Source organism: Sphaerodactylus townsendi, linkage group LG12 (genome assembly GCF_021028975.2).
Source record: "Sphaerodactylus townsendi isolate TG3544 linkage group LG12, MPM_Stown_v2.3, whole genome shotgun sequence".
NCBI classification, from domain to species: domain Eukaryota; kingdom Metazoa; phylum Chordata; class Lepidosauria; order Squamata; family Sphaerodactylidae; genus Sphaerodactylus; species Sphaerodactylus townsendi.
In genome coordinates this window covers 34913673-34931240 of record NC_059436.1, presented here as the reverse complement: position 1 = coordinate 34931240, position 17568 = coordinate 34913673, and the positions used below count along the sequence as shown (strand labels likewise).

General features: G+C 43.6%; 2 protein-coding genes across 5 annotated transcripts in view; one reads left to right on the top strand and one right to left on the bottom strand.

The window, feature by feature from the left end:
* Nucleotides 1–1794: 1794 nt before the first annotated feature.
* Nucleotides 1795–10975, bottom strand: EDF1 (endothelial differentiation related factor 1). The gene is made up of 5 exons (XM_048512353.1): nt 10818–10975; nt 6659–6710; nt 4981–5141; nt 3562–3655; nt 1795–2317 (listed from the first exon to the last, which is right to left on the bottom strand). The coding sequence occupies exons 1-5, from the start codon at nt 10893–10895 to the stop codon at nt 2256–2258; spliced, it is 447 nt and encodes a 148-aa protein (XP_048368310.1). The 5' UTR covers nt 10896–10975; the 3' UTR covers nt 1795–2255.
* Nucleotides 10976–15488: 4513 nt separating this feature from the next.
* TRAF2 (TNF receptor associated factor 2) overlaps nt 15489–17568 on the top strand; it is a 30477-nt gene continuing 28397 nt past the window's right edge. For 2 of the 4 annotated variants that reach the window (XM_048512492.1, XM_048512489.1), the window contains exon 1: nt 15826–16166. In XM_048512492.1, the coding sequence (XP_048368449.1) occupies nt 16161–16166 (6 nt within the window). In that variant the 5' untranslated portion in view covers nt 15826–16160. The other 2 variants (XM_048512490.1, XM_048512491.1) reach the window with 2 other exon arrangements.

Genomic DNA, 17568 nt, shown 5'->3' with positions numbered 1-17568 from the left:
GAGGCTGGAATGCCTTCCTTGCAAAGGGTCTGGGGCCTTTTATTGTAGGAACCCGTCCTGCTAAGATAGAGGAAATAGCAGAGGCTTTTAGAATAACGACTAGAATAATGAATGTGGATCAAATCACCGTTTTCTTTTCCTCTGCCTGAATGCCAAAACTTTAGAGTCACCTAATGAAAATGCTTGAAAGTGATGGTTGACAAAGAAGTATTAATGCTTAACAAGAGGTTGATGCTCCTCCCCTCAAAGATGTGATGACTACAGGTTGGTAAAAAGACAGGACAAATTCATAGAAAAGGTCCAGCTCTGGCAATTGACCCCAATTACTCTTTGGCACTCATTACTTCATTGGCTTATCTCTCTATATGTGTTCCTCTTTTGGTGCTAGTATAGCAGAGCTGATCTTCCAGTTGACTGTACGATTACGCTCAGCATTCAGTACCCGCCAGTACTTCGCCCTTGTAGTACTCCCACTGACTCTTCATCCACTTTCACTTCCAGGTACATCCATTTTTTCTTGTGTTCCCTTTGACAGCCTTCCCTTTTGATCTCCCTTTCCTCCCTGTTGTTTTTGTCTTGGGACCAAGGCTTCTCAAACCGTGGATCAGAATTCGTGTGGGTGGGTTGCCAGGCTCAAGCTCCTCCCAATGATGTAGATAGAAGGGCAAAAGGACAGCATTTTCCTGTTTTGCCCAGCAGCCTGCTTGCTTGTTCCCAGTCAGCAGTGGACAAAGCACTTCCAACTGACACCTTTTACCTGCCAGGCCCATATCACTGCTGGCTAGGCAAGAGCCAAGACCTAGCCTGCGGTGCTGCCAGGAACTTAAGTTTGCTTCTGGACAGGAGCAGCAAGGGAGGAGACAGGCAATATATAGCCTATGCTTATCACTACTTGGACGTAAAAGCCAGCTCTGAGCCACACCTTGGAACTGCAGTGTGCGCCAAAAGGTAAAGTCAGCTGAGAAGTGTGTTCAAGTTCAGAAAGTTTTGAGAATCACTACTTCAGAATGTAATGCTGCAAGTATAGAGCACCTTAAAGAATTCTGAGTAGTACTTAGCCTGTAAAAAATAATAGTGAATTGTGAGCCTTCCCTATACAGAAGTTCGTATGATTACCAATGTGTATGAAGAGACAAGTGGATAGTTGTTGTCTTTGTCCACTTCTGGTGGGTGCTGGAGAGGTACTGAAGTCAGCCATTCTTGAAGTCAAGATGCTGGACAGGAAGAACTCTTAGCAGGTATTCTTATTGAAGGGGATTTACAAGTTCCCGAGAGGCCATGTTTATAAACATATAAAGAGAACAGTCCTACACGTTCAAGGAGTATACCTTTGAAAACCTGACGTTGCGACAGAAGACGGCTGTTGCATCATGTTTCCTGGAGATCTACCATTAATCTAATCCTCCTCTACTATTTTCTGTAACTAACAGAAGGGTTGCTCAAAAGGAATCCACATCATGCACAATGACTGCTGGGGTCAAGGTGAAGGAAAAGAGATTCCACCTAAACATCAGGGAAAACTTCCTGACAGTAAGGGCTGTTCAACAGTGAAATATGCTACCTAGGAGTGTGGTGGGGTCTCCTCCTTTGGAGGTTTTTTAAACAGAGGCTGGGTGGCCATCTGTCAGGAGTGCTTTGATTGTGTGTTCCTGCATTGCAGGGGGTTGGACTTGATGGCCCTTAGGGTCTCTTCCAACTCTGTGAATCTATAATTCTAAGTTATACTGGCGCAAGAAAATCCTACCCCAAAAGATACAGCAGCATCATCCATATCCTAAAGCAGCCACACTCTAATGCGGAAGGGTAACGAGCTTTATTTGAGATTTCTTTAAAACAGCTGGAAGGAATGGACAAACAAAGAAGAGCCACCACCGTGACTCGGCCCCCCCATGCCCCCACCCACTTCTCTCTGACTCTTGCCCCTCCCACAAATTCTTCCAGAAGAGATTCTCTTGAGACCAAGCTGCTCCTTAATACCAACAGACAAAGGCTTTTTTTTGGCACCCCTGGCAGAAACTGATGCAGCCTTTTATTAAGATTTAGATACTCAATCTCATAAAAAGGAAGGAGAGCGTGTCACTGGTGGAGAAGTTTTTGCTGTTTAGAGCAGGGCTGAGATTCTGTAGGTTTCCTCTCTAGCACGGCTAAAGCCCTCTTGTTCAGCCTGCCGTAGACAAACAGAGATCCTGGCCATCTGGGAGAAAGAAATGGCTAGGCGAGATCAGTCGGGGCAAACTGATTTCGAGGCTTTGTTGTCACTTCCCTTTTGGGCCCTTTTCGAGGGGTCTCCCAATCTCCCTCCCGCGAAGCTTAAGGCCTGAAATGAGAAGGAGAGAACTGTTGAGTTGGGGAGTCGGCCACAAGTAGAGGTGGGGAATGCGGTCTTCTAGAACTGTGGCTCTCACTGAAGGAGAGGACAATGAGTTGTGATCTAGAAGCTGTTCATGTTTGTATGGGACTTAGCAAACTGCTTCACCATCTTTTCTGAATTAAACTTTTTATCATTAAGACTTTAAAGACACACAAAGATCAAACAAATATCTTTTAATGTGTTTGCCTGTGCAACTTCCTCCTGCTTTTGCTTCCTACAAAACTGAGGGTAAAAGACTGGAGTTTTGAGCAAATTTGAAGGAACAAGCTGAACATGAACCCAAATCTCTGATTTGTGTGGTGGATTACAACGGCTCTTTATATTCACATATCACAGTGCTAGAATACAGCCAACTGGTGCTAAACCTTTATGCCATTAACTAGGGCATCAGTCAGGTGCCACATCCTGCAGAACTGAACAGTTAAAAAGGGTCATATTTCTGTTCAGAGTTCTGACTACATGCTGATTTACAGCACTCCAGCTGAAATGCCTCATGCCAGAGCCGTTATTCTTGGTGCCCTTTGCTTAGATGGCAGGAGGTTGGCAATGAGTTGCACAATTTTTTAAGAGTTGCTGATTGCTTACAGGAACAGACAGCAAAATACTGCACTACCTGTAGCAAAGTAAGTATGACATGGGTGCTTCTGGGATTTTCTTGGGATTATTTCTCTTCTTCTGCAATTCCTTGCAGGGCAAAGTGGTGGTGGGGGCGGGGGGCCGGGGCGGCGGCACTAAAGCAATACATGCATGATTCTTGCTTCTTGCAGCCTAAAGCACAAACAGGAGGACACACTAAGGGCTCAACAATAAATGATAATATTATTGCAAGTTTAGCTACTTGGGATTGCACTACTGAGGGGAATAGTGAATGAGGCAAGAGAAACTAACTCTCTCCTCACCCATCACTTTCTTAGTGGGAAAAGGTCACCCCTTGAGCTACTTTCCTGGTTGGAGAAAAAAATTAAGACACAGGTACATTCTCCTAAGCAAACATAGAAGCTGCTTGGGTGTGACTTTCTATCCCTGTGAGAAAGCAGCAGGGCAGAAAAGGGTCACAGTTCTCTTTCTACACCGTTCTCCTTAAAGCAATTCAGAGCCCAATATGTAACTGAGCTCTCAGCCACCAGCCTGTTTGTGCCCAATTGTCTTTTCCAAATGCTTAGATTGTGACATGGGTCAGAAACACTCACCGATGGCTCTCTCAATCTTGCCCAGCACTTGGTTGTTGGGGATGGCCTTCCCAGATTCATAGTCAGCAATGACTTGCGGCTTTTCATTGATTTTCTAAAGGGGTGCAACAATTTTAGACAGTCAGATTTGGTATAAAGATGCAGCTCCAAGGGACAGCAGTCAAACCTCCCACTGAATTTGTTAAAAATATTTTTTTAAAAAATCTGTGGAAGAGGCAGTCATGTGGAAGGCCAGGTAAGAATTATATAAAACATGGAGGAGTGGATAGTACTGTTGCAAGGTATACTGAATATCTGGAACAGGACAAGATGTAAACAGGACCACATATTAGTAAAGAAAATGCACATTTTTCAATTCCACAGTGGATTTTTTTGTCTCCTCACACTGATATGGAATAAAGATCCCACATGCCAGCGTGCAGGATTCCTTGATCTTTCCTCTAACAGAAGCAACCTCAGTTATGCAGAACAGTAAGCACTGGAAGAGGGAAAATATGCAAAGATGTTTTATATTTCCCAGAAGCCTGTGGTACTTAGAACAAGGTATGAATATAAGTTATCCACAATATAGAGCTGAAAACTGTCAGGGGTGGCAAGCAGCCTAAATACAGGATGGCAGCCAATTGTAAGCAAGCAGCAGTTACATTTGGAGGCTCAAGTGTGCTTAGCATAAGCCTCACAAGGTGCCCTTCCCAAGAACATGAAGTCTAAAAATTAAACTAAACCAACAGTAAAACCAGACGAGTGAGATAAAACAGCAACAGCAATGAAAAACACTATTCAGCCCGCATAAGGAGATCTACCAACATGAATGGCCTAAGAAAACAAGACAGATTTTTCCTGGCATTTGAGTTGAAACCTAGTTTGCATGCCTAAGGAGAGAATTCTAGAGCATGGGAACTCTCCACAAGACAGCCCTTCATTAGGAATAATGCTTCTCACTCACAAAAGGATGATGGGAAAGGCCTTGTATGGTTACCTAAACTGATGGGTTGGTCCAGTGAGCTATGTATTTTAAAGCCAGCTCAAAGGTTTGAATGGTAGCCAAGTTGGTTCTGCAGCTAAGATGCTACAGGTTAGCCTATTCTGCTATCCTGGTGCTGGCTACCAGTGCCCCACCCTTAAGTTGCTACAGACACATCCAGTATCATAAAGCAATGTGACAACTGTAAAAACGACTGCCAGAGGCTAAGCCTGGGTGCGACAGAAAAGAGACATCAGATTAGTCACTGCCTGTTTGATTAAGAGGTGCGTGTGTTTGTGGGCCTTAACCTGAATTTCATCACGTCTTCCACAGGCAATCAGAAAAGCACGTGTGTTGTGTGTCTTTTCTGGGTGGGTTCTCTTTCCAGCCCCAGCAATGCCATTTCATAGCCCACCTTCTCACTGCTCCATTTGTATAAGGTGACGAATACCTACCGTGGCCAGATCCTTCTGGGTGAGCCCCTTGCTCTGCCGGCCTTGCTGGATCACTTTCCCCACCTCAAGGGGGACCCTGTCGTGATGCAGCTCCTCTGTCTCCCGGTCCAGCTTTGCTGTGTTCTTTGTAATAGAGTGCTGCTTGTTTTGGCCCGCTGCCCCTGGAGTTTGGATGAGAAACTCATCAGAATTTTCACTCTCTTGATACAGGTAAGAGGTGTTGCCAAGTTAACCATACCACTAGGGGTGCTTGGGAGAGAAACTGGAGAGCAGGCACAGCAACTATAATCAAAGTCTGTCTAACAGAGTGCAGAAGAGCAAGTTGAGCAGTGTCCCAAGTGAACTCAATAGTCATTTGAAGAAGAAGAGTTTGGATTTATACCTCACCTTTCTCTCCTTTAAGGAGGTTCAAAGTGGCTTACAAGCTCCTTTCCCCTCCTCTCTCCACAACAGAGACCTTGTGAGGTTGATGCGGCTGAGAGAGTTCCAAAGAACTGTGACTAGCCCCGTGGTGGCGAACCTTTGGCACTCCAGATGTTATGGACTACAATTCCCATCAGCCCCTGCCAGCATGGCCCATTGGCCATGCTGGAAGGGGCTGATGGGAACTGTAGTCCATAACATCTGGAGTGCCAAAGGTTTGCCACCACTGGACTAGCCCAACGTCACCCAGCAGGAATGTAGGAGTGCGGAAACACATCTGGTTCACCAGATAAGCCTCTGCCACTCAGGTGGAGGAGTGGGGAATCAAACCCAGTTCTCCTGATTAGAATCCACCTGCTCTTAACCACCACACCACCTCTGCCTTGTGCCTTCAATGTTTTTGTTTTGTTCCTGGCTTATTCTGCTTCAAGGGTTTCAAATATTGGTAGATTCCTAGGGAAGAGGATGGGAAAAATTTCTGTGCAGTGCACTGCCAGCGTGATATTCTCAAGGCAGCTATCCACGGATTAAAAGGTGGCTAAAATTTAATTTCCAGGAACTTACACCTATGAACAGATCTTTCTTGTACTAAGGAAGTACGCCCTCACTTTCTTGATACTGGGAACACAAAGAATGACCATCACTGTCTAGACTTGCTTCTTGCCAGGTCCTTGCTGTTATCTGCCTGGCCATTGTCTGAGTACATAAGTAGACCCTCGATCTGATACAGTAAGGCAATTTTTTCTATTTAGCAACTAGATTCCTTGGAGGATCACTCGGGGGAAAAATGTAATCTCCTGTGCTGTCCCCACCCCAAGGAGTCTGATGATCGGTTCTGTGGCTCTAGATGCTGCTTATTCACCTGCCCTTTGAGACTACCAACTGCAGGGCCACCTGTCATTACGGGACCAGATTTGGCTTGAGGACAGGGCAGCAGCCAATTAGCCATCACTTCAGTTCTTACACATAGGGCTTTTTAAAATAAACCCTCGCTGGCTAAAATCTAAGCAACAAGACTGTGGCTGGGATGTTAATTGGTACTCAGAATAATGAGGCATATGGGACCGAAGCCCTGGCAATCTTTGCTGAATACCTATTTAAGCTACGAAGACAGATTTCACAAAGAATAAGCTCAGAGTCCTACTCAGTAAACAGTTTTTCAAACCAAAGAGACATTTATTATAACAGGAAAAAGCTATCTTCTGGGAATTACTTCAGGGAACTTCGCCTGACCTAAAGTGTCAGAAATACCTACATTTCTTGGAGGTCTCCACATCCTCTCCTCTTCTCTGAGCGGCTAATACGGCCTAAAAAAAATGAATCAAGAACTGAAGTTTAAAAGGAGACAAATAAGAACTGTTTGTTGGTGTGCTAGAGCGACAATTAGTGTTAAATAGAGGACATGGCCCCTTTTGTTAGGCAGATAAGCCACTAGCATACAAAGCATTCCGCAGGGAGGCATTCAGGCAGCCCACAAAGGCGGCACAGTGAAAAAGAGGGGAGGAAAAAGGCACCCTTTTGGTTCAGTAATATCCTTGGGGCATCAATCCCAGGAAATCCAAATCACTTTAAGTAGTCAACAAAGAAAAAACAAATTACATCCAGCTTTGCTACTTAAGAAGCCAGGCTTGTAAATAGTAACTTGTGTGATCGTCCGGGGTGGATGAGTTGGTTTTCAAGTGACTTGGTTTTCAAGTGGAAGCTGAGGTTTCCTCCTGTACACCTACATGGGGCCACAAGTGACCACCGTACGTTTGTGTGAGCACACATGCCAGAAAGACATTTATATAACCTCATAACTTCTTTGTGGGCTTATTTGCAGGACAATAATATGCTGCTGCCCTGATCTGGACAGCCCAGGCTAGCCTGATCTTATCAGATCTCAGAAACTGAAAGCGAAGAAGACTATTTGGATAGGAGACCGCCAAGGAAGACCAGGATTGCTATACAATGGCAAATGACCTCTTAAGTATTTTTCTTTGGATACCCTGTGAGGTCATCCTAAACCATCTGCATCTTGACAGAACCCCCCCTCCCCCGCCATTGCCTTTCACTTGCACACTCATTTCACTTAACTTTCATGTAATCAAGATCAGATCTGGAGGAATCCCATGCTGCTAGAGTTTTATGATCCACAAAATCAAAAGCAGCCTGTCAAATGTTTGACAGGGCCTTAGACCCATTCTAGTCTGACTTCAGGCCAGGCTACAGGACAGAGACAGCTCTGCAAGCTATAGCTGATGACCTCTCTGTTGCTCTTATTGGATTCATCTGCAGCCTTTGATACAGTAGATCATGCTATCCTCCTGAGGTGCTTGGAGGCAGAGGTAGGTATCAGGGGATGCACACTGAACTGGTTTACATCATTCCTCATTAATCGGACTTAAAGGGCTATTACTGGAAACCAGTTGTTACCATTGTGGGACCTACCTTGTGGAATTCCACAAGGTGGAATTCAATTCCCCATGCTTTTCAATCTTTATGTAAAGCCCTTAGGTCAAAATATTCATAGCTTTGGGGATGATTGTCATCAATGTGTTGATGATGCTCAACTGTATATATCCTTATACAAATCTTCTGGATAAGCAGTAGAGGTCCTGAATTACAGCCTGGCCATCCATGATGGTTATCTGGCTAGACGTGAGCAAATTGAAACTAAACCCTGAAAAGACAGGAGTAATGCTGTCTGGGAAGAAGAAATATTTTAAAGGTCATGGTTTCTCCCACTTTTGATGGGAGGTCAGATAGGAATTAATGGGAACTAGACAAAGCATGCATCTTACTTCCATTCTGCAGATGCTCCATTGGCTGTCCATCTGGGCTCAGTTTACAGTATTAGCTATCACCTACAAAGGCCCTCATAATTTTAGCCTCTCGTATTTATGGGGCCACCTCTCTCCCTATGCTCCACCAGAAAAACTTTGCTGAAGTCAGCAGGGTTTTTTGCAGGTGTTATGCTGTTAGTGGGCAAAATCCACTAACTGCCCATAATGCTTTCTCTGTTGTGGCTCTTGCCGTGTGGAATGGTCTGTCCCAGGAGGTCACAAAAGGTCCCAGTCACTGGCTTTCAGTGAATTACGCAAACCTGAAATTTTCAAAGGGGCTTTTCTACACAGGTAATAGTATTACACTGCACAAAATGGTTTTATACAATTGCTTGGATACATAAAAACTGTGGTCTATATTACTATAGTCAGCTTATTGTGAGTAGGATCCCATATAATTTCTATACCACTTAATGAGTCATGTACCACTTAACGAGTTATGCAATACCTCAAGTTGTTTCAGGTAGTTCTAGACTTTTAAATCCTAATGTATTGTTTACTGACTGGCCTACTGTTTGTGACGGTATTGGCTCACTATATGTAATCCACCTTGAGTTCCTGGAAGAAAGCAGACTATAAATAATGTAAATAAATAAACCGGGGTCTTCCGCAGGCAAATCATGAGCTCCAGCATAGAACCACAGAATCCCCCCATTTCAATTACAACACACAAAATCACAGGGAAGTTCTTACGGGGGTAGAGAATATTTGGTATTGAGCCCTTCTCCCTACAATTGGGTGGATAACAAGCAACAGAAGCTGAAGCCCACCTAGTCCTGCATTCCACTTCCAATACCAGGCAGTCAAATATAGGAAAAGACAACACACATTCACACACAGTGGAAATTAAAATACTTCTATCTTCCATAGGCCCCTTCCACACACACAAAATAATGCGTTTTCAAACCACTTTCACAACTGTTTGCAAGTGGATTTTGCCATTCCGCACAGCTTCAAAGAGCATTGAAAGTAGTTTGAAAGTGCATTATTCTGCATGTGTGGAATGAGCCACTCTGTCAAACAGAGAAGCTTACATGCCCCAATGTTTATGGGGTCAGCAGTTCAACAGAAATGCAAATAAAACTGATTGAAATCTTAGAAAACACAACACACCAGCTTTGGGTATGCTCCCAGCATGCCCAAACAAGTTCCAGAGAAAACTCTACCAACTTGCACCTCCCCAAGTCCTTGCACAATCTTAGGTAAGGCACTGTGAACCAATCAGATTTCTTTGCACTCTCCGTGGCACATGCAACAATAACAATTCCTAGACAGGGGTGCTGTGTGGTTTCCGGACTGTATGGCCATGTTGTAGCAGGATTCTCTCCTGACGTTTCGCCTGCATCTGTGGCTCTGAAGATGCCAGCCACAGATGCAGGCGAAACGTCAGGAAAAATCAGGAAGCTCTTCTTCCTACTTCCATCTCAGCCAGGAAACCACACAGCACTAATTATTTCCGGCCATGAAAGCCTTCGACACTAAATTCCTAGACAGAATTTTACCTGCCTTTTCCCCCTTCCCATAATGTAGATTCTTAGGCTTTTGAGTCTAATTCGCAAAATCAAAAGATGGAAAGCAAGCAAAAGATCCTCATTCTTGCCAATGTCTTCCTTTACATGATGGGGGGTGGCAGCAGTACAAAAAGGAGGGGGAAAAGTGAACCCAATTTCTAAATGTTATGACCATAGTGAGGGAATCTATTGAATCTTTTCCCCAGCTTGTCTTTCCTTCCTTTTTTTGTGCAGTTCTGCATGTGTTGTGCTTACTTACTCAGTTTCCTCTTCAACTTTCAACAAATCTCAGCTCACTTTTAGAATATTCCAAAAATCTACACAAATTCCAGAAGCATAAAATAAAGACATGCCATTATGTGTATTTTTGGACACAATCTACTGGTGAGAATTAACTAGACTACACAGTTAGGTTGGAGTATGTAGTCATTTTTCCACTATAACTGCACAATCTTACAAAGTAAATTAGGTTGAAAGGGATTTCCCCAGGGTCACCTGATGAGCTCTGGGGATTGAGCAGGGACTTGAAGGTGAATGTCCCCAGTAAGGGGCAGACACTTTGACCATACCTCTTCATGGCCCACCTATAGAGAGCAATATGAAATGTGGAAGAATATGGGGAAATCATTTCTAAAAAGGCAAGTATGATGGACTTGTGGAGTGGGGAAGGATAACAAAGGCAGCAGGCCTAATTTGGAGCACTAGTGGATTAAATGGAGCAAAAAGGTGGGCGTGGCCAAGGGAAAGGCGGAGCCAGAGCATGTCCATGGGAAGAAGAGTTTGGATTTATACTGCACCTTTCTATCCTGTAAGGAGATTTAAAGGGGCTTACAAACTCCTTTCCCCACAATAGACACCTGGTAAAGCAGGTGGGGCTGAGAGAGGAGGTGCGGTAACTTCGGTGGGCGGGGCAATCTTGACAGGTTGGCTCAAGGGGCGGGGCGAACGATGCCCCTCCTCAGATTCTAAAGGGGGGGGAGGATGCTGAGTCACCTGACTCGGAGAGATCGCTGAAGATGGTTGTACACCCCACCCAAATAAGGAGCGGGGCTGGCGCGTGCGCTCTTCTCTCCCTTACCTGCTTGGACTTGGCTTGGGCCGCGCTCGGGCCTTTCTTGCGCAGAACCGTCACCGTGTCCCAGTCACTTTCTGCCATGGCCTCTCGGTCCTGTTCAGTCTCCGCAATAGGCCGTCCCCCTTATTCCCTTCTTCCGTTGAGGAGGCGGTTTAGAAAGCTGATTGGGTGTGCGCCGATTAGTCCCGGCGCACGCTACTCACGCTCAGAGCCTCATTATTGGCTACCGTAGATGCTGAACCCTCCCACTCCATAACTGTCTGCCCTCGCGAACGTCATAAAGCAGCCTCTTCGCCTGCGTCGCTAAACTGCGTCCTCTGATAGGTCATGGTGAGCTGCCGATCAAATCCTCCCCCCTTTTTTAATTGGCGGAGATGGAAACGTCAGGCTAAAGTCTTGCCTATTTAGTAGGCAAAAGAGATACCTGTTGTGCTACGCTTACCAAAGAGCCAATCACAGCATCGTTATATGGATAGCTAGTGTTGGGGATGATCTCAGGCTGTTTTTTTATTGCGTCATGGAGATAAGAGTTGTGCTCCAGGCTGGAGTGTTGCAATCGCGTGGGCATGCGTACAGAAAAACTGACAGAGAGGGTCTGCCCATGTGGAAGAGCAGCATGAGAATTACCAATTTAAAAATGTTTTAGTTACAATTTATAAAATATCTATATAATAACTAGAGTCGGACATGACTAAACGGATAAAGAAGAGAGAGATAATTATATAGATTATATGTAGGAAAATAGAATTTTAAATGCTTATAATTAAATAACTATACTCAGTTAATTGGTGAAAATGTTTTTATTATCGCGTGTATAAAAGTGAGAGCACCGCAAAACCTCAGGTTGTGGAATGGCTTCTTTGGCAGCTTTGAGGGCTGGGTTTCTCAGAAAGGCTCTTGAAGGTTCGTTGGAGGAGTCCTTATATCTGGCTTGTGCTTTTATATTGTCTGTTCTTCCTGGGTTTAGCTTGTGCTATGATCTGCCTGTAGGGCTCTAATTGTTGGGAGAAATGTGAGCCGATAAATATTTTAAGTAAAATAAAGTGTAAATGAATTTTTTAACATTCAAATCCTAGTAGATTAATCTGGAAATCCTCTTTAGGCAAACATGTTTGTATCCTGGCCATTTACATGTTTTATTAGAAATAAAAGCCTGCTGTGAGCAACTCTGGAGTAGTGACTAATGCTAGGCTAATAATTAAAATCTAGGTTCAAGTTTTTATTCAACCAAGAAGTGATCTGGGTGATTTTGGTGGGTCACCTTTCTCTACACACAGCCAACCCCATAGGGTGGTGGTTGGGATAAAAGGAGGAAGTGATAAACAAGAATCATCCCCTCCCCAGCAAGTTTTCTAATATTTCAGTTTATGTAGGATATAAGGCCTCTATTTTATCTCTGTACCCTTTCAATCTATACAGAGCATATCATAAAGAAAGCTGGATTAGATTTACATGTGATAGAATGAAAATTGGGGGTGGAATATTCACAATCTAAGATGGCCAATGATACATTACAGGCAGAAAATAAAGTGCTAGTTGATGTTGAAACAACTACTGGTGAAAGTTAAAGGAAAACGTGCCAGAGCAGGACTACAGCTGAACATCAAGAAGACAAATGTAATGATTACTGCAGAGTGACTCAGCTTTAGGGTAGACAATGAGGAAACTGAAACAGTTGAAGACTTTCTATTCCTTGGCTCCATTATCAACCAAAGGAAAACTGCAACCAAGCAATCAGAAGGAGATAAGAGGCTAGGAAGAACTGCCATGAAGGAGCTTTAAAAAATTCTTAAGTGTAGGTATGTGTCACTGGGAACCAAGATCAAGTTAATTCACGCCATAGTATTTCTTATTATTATGTATAGGGTTGAAAGCTGGACAATGATGACAGGAACAAAGTAGATTCCTTTGAAATGTAGCGTCGGAGAGTATTATGGGTACCCTGGAGCCCTCCTCCCAAATAGGTTCTAGGTCACATCAAGCCTGAACTGTCCTAGAAACTAAAATGACTAAACTGAGGGTGTCATACTTTGGCCACATAAGGAAAAGATAAGAGTCACTTGAAAAGATAATAACGCTAGTAAAGGTTGGAGGCAGAAGGAAAAGAGGATGACTCAACATGAGATGGATTGATGCTATAAAGGAAGCCATGGCCCTCAGTTTGCAAGACCCTCATCATGGCAATTAATGATAGGGCATTTCACAGGACATTCATTCATAGCATCACCATGAGTCAGAAGTGACTTCATGATACTTAACATGAGGTTTAATAGCTAGGCACTCCTATAACCGCTGATCTCATATGAACAGCAAACATTGGCTAGGTTGTGATCTATTAGATTCAACAATGTCTGATCATGGTGGAGAGTGTGCAAGTGTAAGGCTGCATTCCTAGGTACACTAGGATGTAAATTCTGTTGAACTTGACTTCTAAGTGAATCTGGGATTGGGTTGTGCAGAATGTTGGTGGGTCATTGCAGATCAAGGCAGAGGGCAACATTTAGTTCCAATATAATGTTCTGCTTTTAATAAGCATTTATAGGCAGATTCCACACGGGTCAAAAACAGCAGTATGAAAATGGTGTAAACACTGTTTTCACACCACTGTTTTTGGCCCATGCAGAATCTGCCATAGATTTTAACTGAAGGTTGTGAGTGTATTGCTGTAGCAAGTCTCTGAGGGAATATGGAACAGAAATCCTATTTCCTTAACAGGGCAAACTGTGGCTAATGTAGGAGTGGTAATATTGACAGTATTAAAATATGTAGATTTATAGGTTACACAGAATTCTTCCTCAAGATGGATGTTTTTAAAGGGAGGAGAAATGTCATAGGATTATGGTATTGTGGTGGTCTCTAAATAGTTGCAGATTTAAGGAAGGTGCCCTCAACGTACATTGTATTTTACAAAACACAGGAAGATATGCCCTTGTCCTGAGTAGCTTACCATCTTTAACAACGACAAAACAAATTGAGGAGGGTCTTGTACATAATTATGTTGTAAGATTTAAGGTGTCTTTTTTTGCTTCTAAACTTTTAAAACTTCAGCTTGAAAAGTGTTTTGTGTAGCTTGAAAATTCACATTCTGTATAAAAATATTCTCAAAGCTAAGTGGAATCAGTCCTGTTCAGTATTTTGAAAGGACAGCACCAAGGAATGCCAGGGTCATGACACAGAGGCAGGCAACGGCAAATCGCCTCCGAATTTCTCTTGCGTTGAAAACCCCTTGGGCTGTGACTTGGCAGACAAAAAATAAGAGAGATGTTATTTAACTTCTGTGTGGATTTGTTTGCTGACCCTCCAGAGAATTTATAGCAGTACTAAAGTTTGGCTGATAGATGGCAGTGTCTTCTTACTGATAATCTCTTTCAGTTGTAATGCGGTGATGGGGATCCTGGGCACAAGGAATAGTTAAATTTAAATCCTTCCTTTTGGTTTTCAATAATGAAAACATAAACAATAAAATGCTTACATCTTGGATATATAATCTAGCAAAAGTCAAAACAGAATATGCAGAGTCCAAAACCAATGCTGAAGCCAGGAGCAGTGCTGTAAAAACACATACTTTTTCCCCATATCGATCTGCTCCAAGTATGTACTGGAACAAGAAAGTTCTCACTAAGAAATCTCTTAACTAGAATTTGCGCCGCTGCAATGGAGGTCCTGCCCCTTGCATTCACCAGTTTTAATGCAATTCCTCTCAGAATATTTGTAGTTTAAATATAGGTTTAGATAAAGAATAGTGTGACTATTAAGGACAAATAAAAATCAGCAGCACCTTGTCTTTGACACCTTTTCACTTTTGCTTGGTGAACAGTCCTGTGTGAAATCAAATCATGCATTATTTCCCTATATCATAAATGATGAGAGGCATGGTGAGGCCCACTGGACAGCGCATCTGACAACTGGGGCTCGGCAGCAGCGATATGCTTGGCAAGATGATTACCATACACACCCAGTCTATCTATGTATCTAAATCCAATACCACACACACAATCTTTCTATGTAAATCTAATACTATACTACACACACGCGATCTATAAAAAGCTTGGACAGATCTATGGCTACCAATCTTGATCCTCCTTGATCTGAGATTGCAAATGCCTTAACAGACCAGGTGCTCAGGAGCAACAGCCACAGGCCATTGCTTTCACATCCTGCATGTGAGCTCCCAAAGGCACCTGGTGGGCCACTGCGAGTAGCAGAGAGCTGGACTAGATGGACTCTGGTCTGATCCAGCTGGTTTGTTCTTATATGTATCCAATACTACATACACACAATCTTTATCTCTTATCTAAATCCAATACCATATGCATACTATATATCTACCTTCAGTACCATACACACTATCTAATCTTCAATACCATCACCCATCCATCCACACGCATGAAAAAGTAACAGAGGATGTGATTCTATGTGCTATATGTACTCTAGACGAAACAGGAACATTTGAGCGTTGGTGACTCAGGTTTGACGGGAAAGAAGGCTCGCGCCAAAGTTAACCGCCAACGGCAGCTTCGGCCACGCCCTTCGAAAGGCGTGGCTACAGAAACAACGTGCGGAATTCGATGCAGGTGGACAAATCCGACCATTTCCCTTTCCCATCAGGGTCGAGCCTCCACGTTTCGAAGGCAGAGCGCAAAAAATCTGGGCGGAGCTTCCCGGCGGAGGCGCTCGTGTGAGAGGAAACGGGGAGGGATGTAGCCAAGCGCTTCCGGTCTGCAGTGAGGAGGGAGGACGTGGGCTGCCGCTGAGTGGGCTCCACTCGCGGGCGTGGGGCGGGTCACGTGACGAGGAAGGTGGCGGGAAAGGGATTTCCTCCCCCAGAACGCGGTAAGTGGGCAGGAAATAACTTCCGGAATTCTCTTGTTCCCCCATATAGCCTGCAATGGTAGAGTCCAAGTCATTGCACGTACTGGGGAGGAATAACCTGTCTGTTCCATATGAGGCATTTGCATGCGAGTAGGCTTACGTAAGCGCAGCACTGCAGGATCAGGTCTGTGCAGTTCATTCTCTTATTTCGTTAGATGCCGCCAGGAAGCCCACTTGCTGGGCACCGAGGCAACTTTCTCGTCTGTTTGCCATTCAGCAAACGGTGTTCCCAGGCGCAGTGCTCCTGAACATGGAAGGGTCGTTTGGTGCCTCAGAGACCTCTTCTCTCCGGATTTGGGGAAAGTCCTCTAAATTAGCAGCCGTTGCTGTTGCAGAATACTTGCAAATGTTGAATGCCTCCGTTCTACCTGTCCTGGGGGGAAGGAAAGTGGTGTGAATTTTGGCAGGTTGCTTCTGAGTCGAGGTGGCCGAGCAAATGTCAATGACCTGTTAAAAATACCGAACCCGGATTGTATGGAGGTAATCGACACCTTATTATCATTCGTTTTTGTAAAATTAGAACAGGCGCCTAGGATATAGTATTTCGTTCTGTGTGTCTTTGCATCAGTGTGTGTGCACACATGCATGCAATGTATAAAAGCTGTAACGAGACCTCCATAAACTATGTATAGTTCCAAGTTCAGTTTTCAAAGTTTAAGGAGTATATAGTGCATTTGTTGGTGTGCACAATGCTATGTCTTAGAATGTTACCAGTTTGTCTTGCACTTTTGAGCATATATGAAGGTTTGTTGGCCATTTCTCCCTGCAAAAAATGGTCTTTATTCTCAATTTGCAAGCAGGAGACTGAGGTAGAGAGAGAGAGAGAATATCATTAAATATGCTACTGCTACAGTGAATAGCAACTGACCAGGGTACCTTTCTTTCTATTAAAAGGATGATTTCGAGCTCTCCTTCAGCTCTCCCCCTCCCTAGCAGTTTGGCTGACTGTGAATCAATAGTGTTGGAAACCTTAAATAGAGATTCCTGCCTTCCAGTGTAGGGATGCTTTTAGAAATGACTCTTTCAGTCATTCCTGGTGACAATGACTAGAGCTCTTTTTGTTTTTTTCTTTCCACAAGAAGGAATGTGAAGAATGGCAGCTATGTTCTTGGAAATTCCCAGATGTTTTGGGGAACATGTTTGAGTTGACTAAAGAGTAATCTGGACCAAAGAGTATATAGATAATTTGTAGGTTTTGGTGATCTCAGAGTAGGTGCCTCATGACTAAAGACTTGCTTCATATCCTTGCAGAATTATCTGAAAGTGGAAAGTAACTTGAGTTGGGCAATATAGAAATTCACCTTCACCTTTGTTCTTTGTATTTTCTGATTTTTTGGGTGACTGTTTTAAATGGCAACCAATGGTTGTTTTGGATATTGAAGCTGTATCAATCACAGTATGGAATACTGGTTAGAGTGTGGAACTGGGTTCTGGGAGACCCATGTTTGATTGCCAACTCTACCTTGGCAACTCTCTGGGTGATTTTGGGTGAGTCATTATCAGCCTAAGCTACCTCACAATGTTGAGAGAGTAGAATGGAGTAGAGGAGAATGGTGTAAGCAACTTTTGGTCTCCATCAGAACAAAAATGAAGTATAAATGACATAAGTAAATTAACATTTTGACTGTTTTTCCCTCATGGAGCTTGGGGTAGTAAGCATGGTTCTTCTCTTAGTTTCTTTCCTTGCAGCAACCCTTTAAGCCAGTTCTGTAGTCCTGTTCTGTAGTCCTCAGTTATGTAAAACTGAGAGACTGTATGTAAGCCTTGGGCATAAATTGCCATTTCTCTCCTGATTTCTCTCATTTCTGTTTCTGTTATTTTGGACTGAGCTTTAACAGTGTAATGTGTAGTCTTTCCCCATCCAGAATAGTGGTCTAATCTG